Genomic DNA, 1,779 nt, shown 5'->3' with positions numbered 1-1,779 from the left:
TCATTATTTTCTCATTTACTTGTTTTACTGGTCTATTTTGTTCAGTTGTGGTTTAATTTTTATTTGGAATTTTCTCACCACTTTTATTTATTATTATAACAAATATTTATTTAAGAAAATCAAATAATAAAAAAGAACAAAACAGGAACACTAAGACAATTAGTCAATTACAGAAAGGGTGCATGCGGTGCGTGAAGAATGAGAAATAGAAACACAGAATACGGGAATTTCTGCACTAATATCTCTTTCTTTTTCTCTGTTTCTTTAGGCTGAAACTGAAACCATCTACAATGACATCGATTGCAGCAACCATGAGGCTAAATAGAAGGAGTGAAAATAATATTCCAAAATTGGCTTTCTTGACGGAGAGTGAATCAGACAACCTTGAAGATGGCTATAAATGGCGCAAGTACGGTCGAAAAACCGTGAGAAACAGCCCTTACCCAAGGTGATAATATAAACATAGTACCACAGTAGCCAAAGCTGCGATGGTGATTTAAAATATTAAATAAAAACATGAATAATTTTATCTCTTCTTTTGCAGGAACTACTATCGTTGCACAGCAATTGGTTGCAATGTGAAGAAGAGAGTGGAGCGGTGGTTAGATGATCCCACCCATGTATTAACCACCTATGAGGGTCTACACCTTCATGGTTTGCCACCGATCCCCCCTACTCCGTCCAAGTCCTTCCACCTCTACAACAACTGCACCACTGGCCCCAAACCTGACAGATGCAGCTGTAGCTGTCGATGTAAAGGTGCAGTCGCAGTTGCAGGTGCAGGGGAACAAAATCGTGCTAATAACGCTATTACTAGTGTTCATCTTGGAACTGTCAGTGGTGGTAGCGGTGTTAATGACGGTGGCTCGCTGCGCATCGTGGCAGGTGAAAATGAATTTAATTATAATAAACACATGCAGAATGTAGAACAAGCAATTACACCAATAATATTACAGAACTTCATGTTAAGTGCTCCACAGACTTCCTTGAATAATTTTACTCCCATGACTATTATTAATAATGGTCATTACCAATCATCACTGATGAATGTTCATCATGATGGTAACAATCATCGTCAAGATTGTTTTGGTGCTGGATCTTCAAATGGTGGTGCCGAGGATTTGTTTAGGAACAAGAGTACTGGTACTGGGCTGCTTGAAGATATTGTTAATTTCTCATGAATAGCATCTCATCGTCGTCATTATCATCAATCAAGCTTTCTGCAGGTGAAGAAATTATAATGAGTAATTCTCAGATATTCTCAAAATAAAGAAGAATAAATAAAATAGTTTGCTATGTTGATATACATAATTTGACATTTTAGCCTCTATTTTAATAAAATAAAATACAATGAAATAAGTATTCACATAGTTTTTACTTTTTATATAAAAGCTAAAATGTCAAGTTATAAATAACATATAGTATTTATTTTTTTATATTTTGGGAATATTTAAGAAATTTTCTCTGGTGATGTTAGTGTTTATGTGGGAACAATCAAGTTAATTCATTAATTGCTGTCAGTTTTATTTGAGTTTTTTAGTATAAAAATGTGATGTTGTTTTCAAACCAAGTGGATTGCTTAGAAAGATCTCTGGGTCCTTGAGTTTCCTCTTTTTACTTATAGAGAAAGGCATTATAGTAGGTTTGTTAATTTACTTTCTGTAAGTTTTATTTTCTTTCTATCTATGCAATAGTATATACTCTTTGTAAGTGAAAATACAATGAGACATTAATAATTATAATTAGCTTTTTTATTTTATATCTATCTTTTCTTTATAT

General features: G+C 33.6%; 1 protein-coding gene across 1 annotated transcript in view; it reads left to right on the top strand.

Annotated features, from left to right (window-relative positions):
- Positions 1–1,349, top strand: part of LOC110270537 (probable WRKY transcription factor 4) — a 5,018-nt gene extending 3,669 nt beyond the window's left edge. The window contains exons 2-3 of the mRNA XM_021120144.1: positions 269–448; positions 545–1,349. Of these exons, the coding sequence (XP_020975803.1) occupies positions 291–448; positions 545–1,181 (795 nt within the window). The 5' untranslated portion in view covers positions 269–290 and the 3' untranslated portion in view covers positions 1,182–1,349. The remainder of the gene's footprint in view (positions 1–268; positions 449–544) is intronic.

This window comes from Arachis ipaensis, chromosome B04, assembly GCF_000816755.2.
Source record: "Arachis ipaensis cultivar K30076 chromosome B04, Araip1.1, whole genome shotgun sequence".
NCBI classification, from domain to species: domain Eukaryota; kingdom Viridiplantae; phylum Streptophyta; class Magnoliopsida; order Fabales; family Fabaceae; genus Arachis; species Arachis ipaensis.
This window is presented reverse-complemented; position numbering and strand designations above follow the sequence as displayed.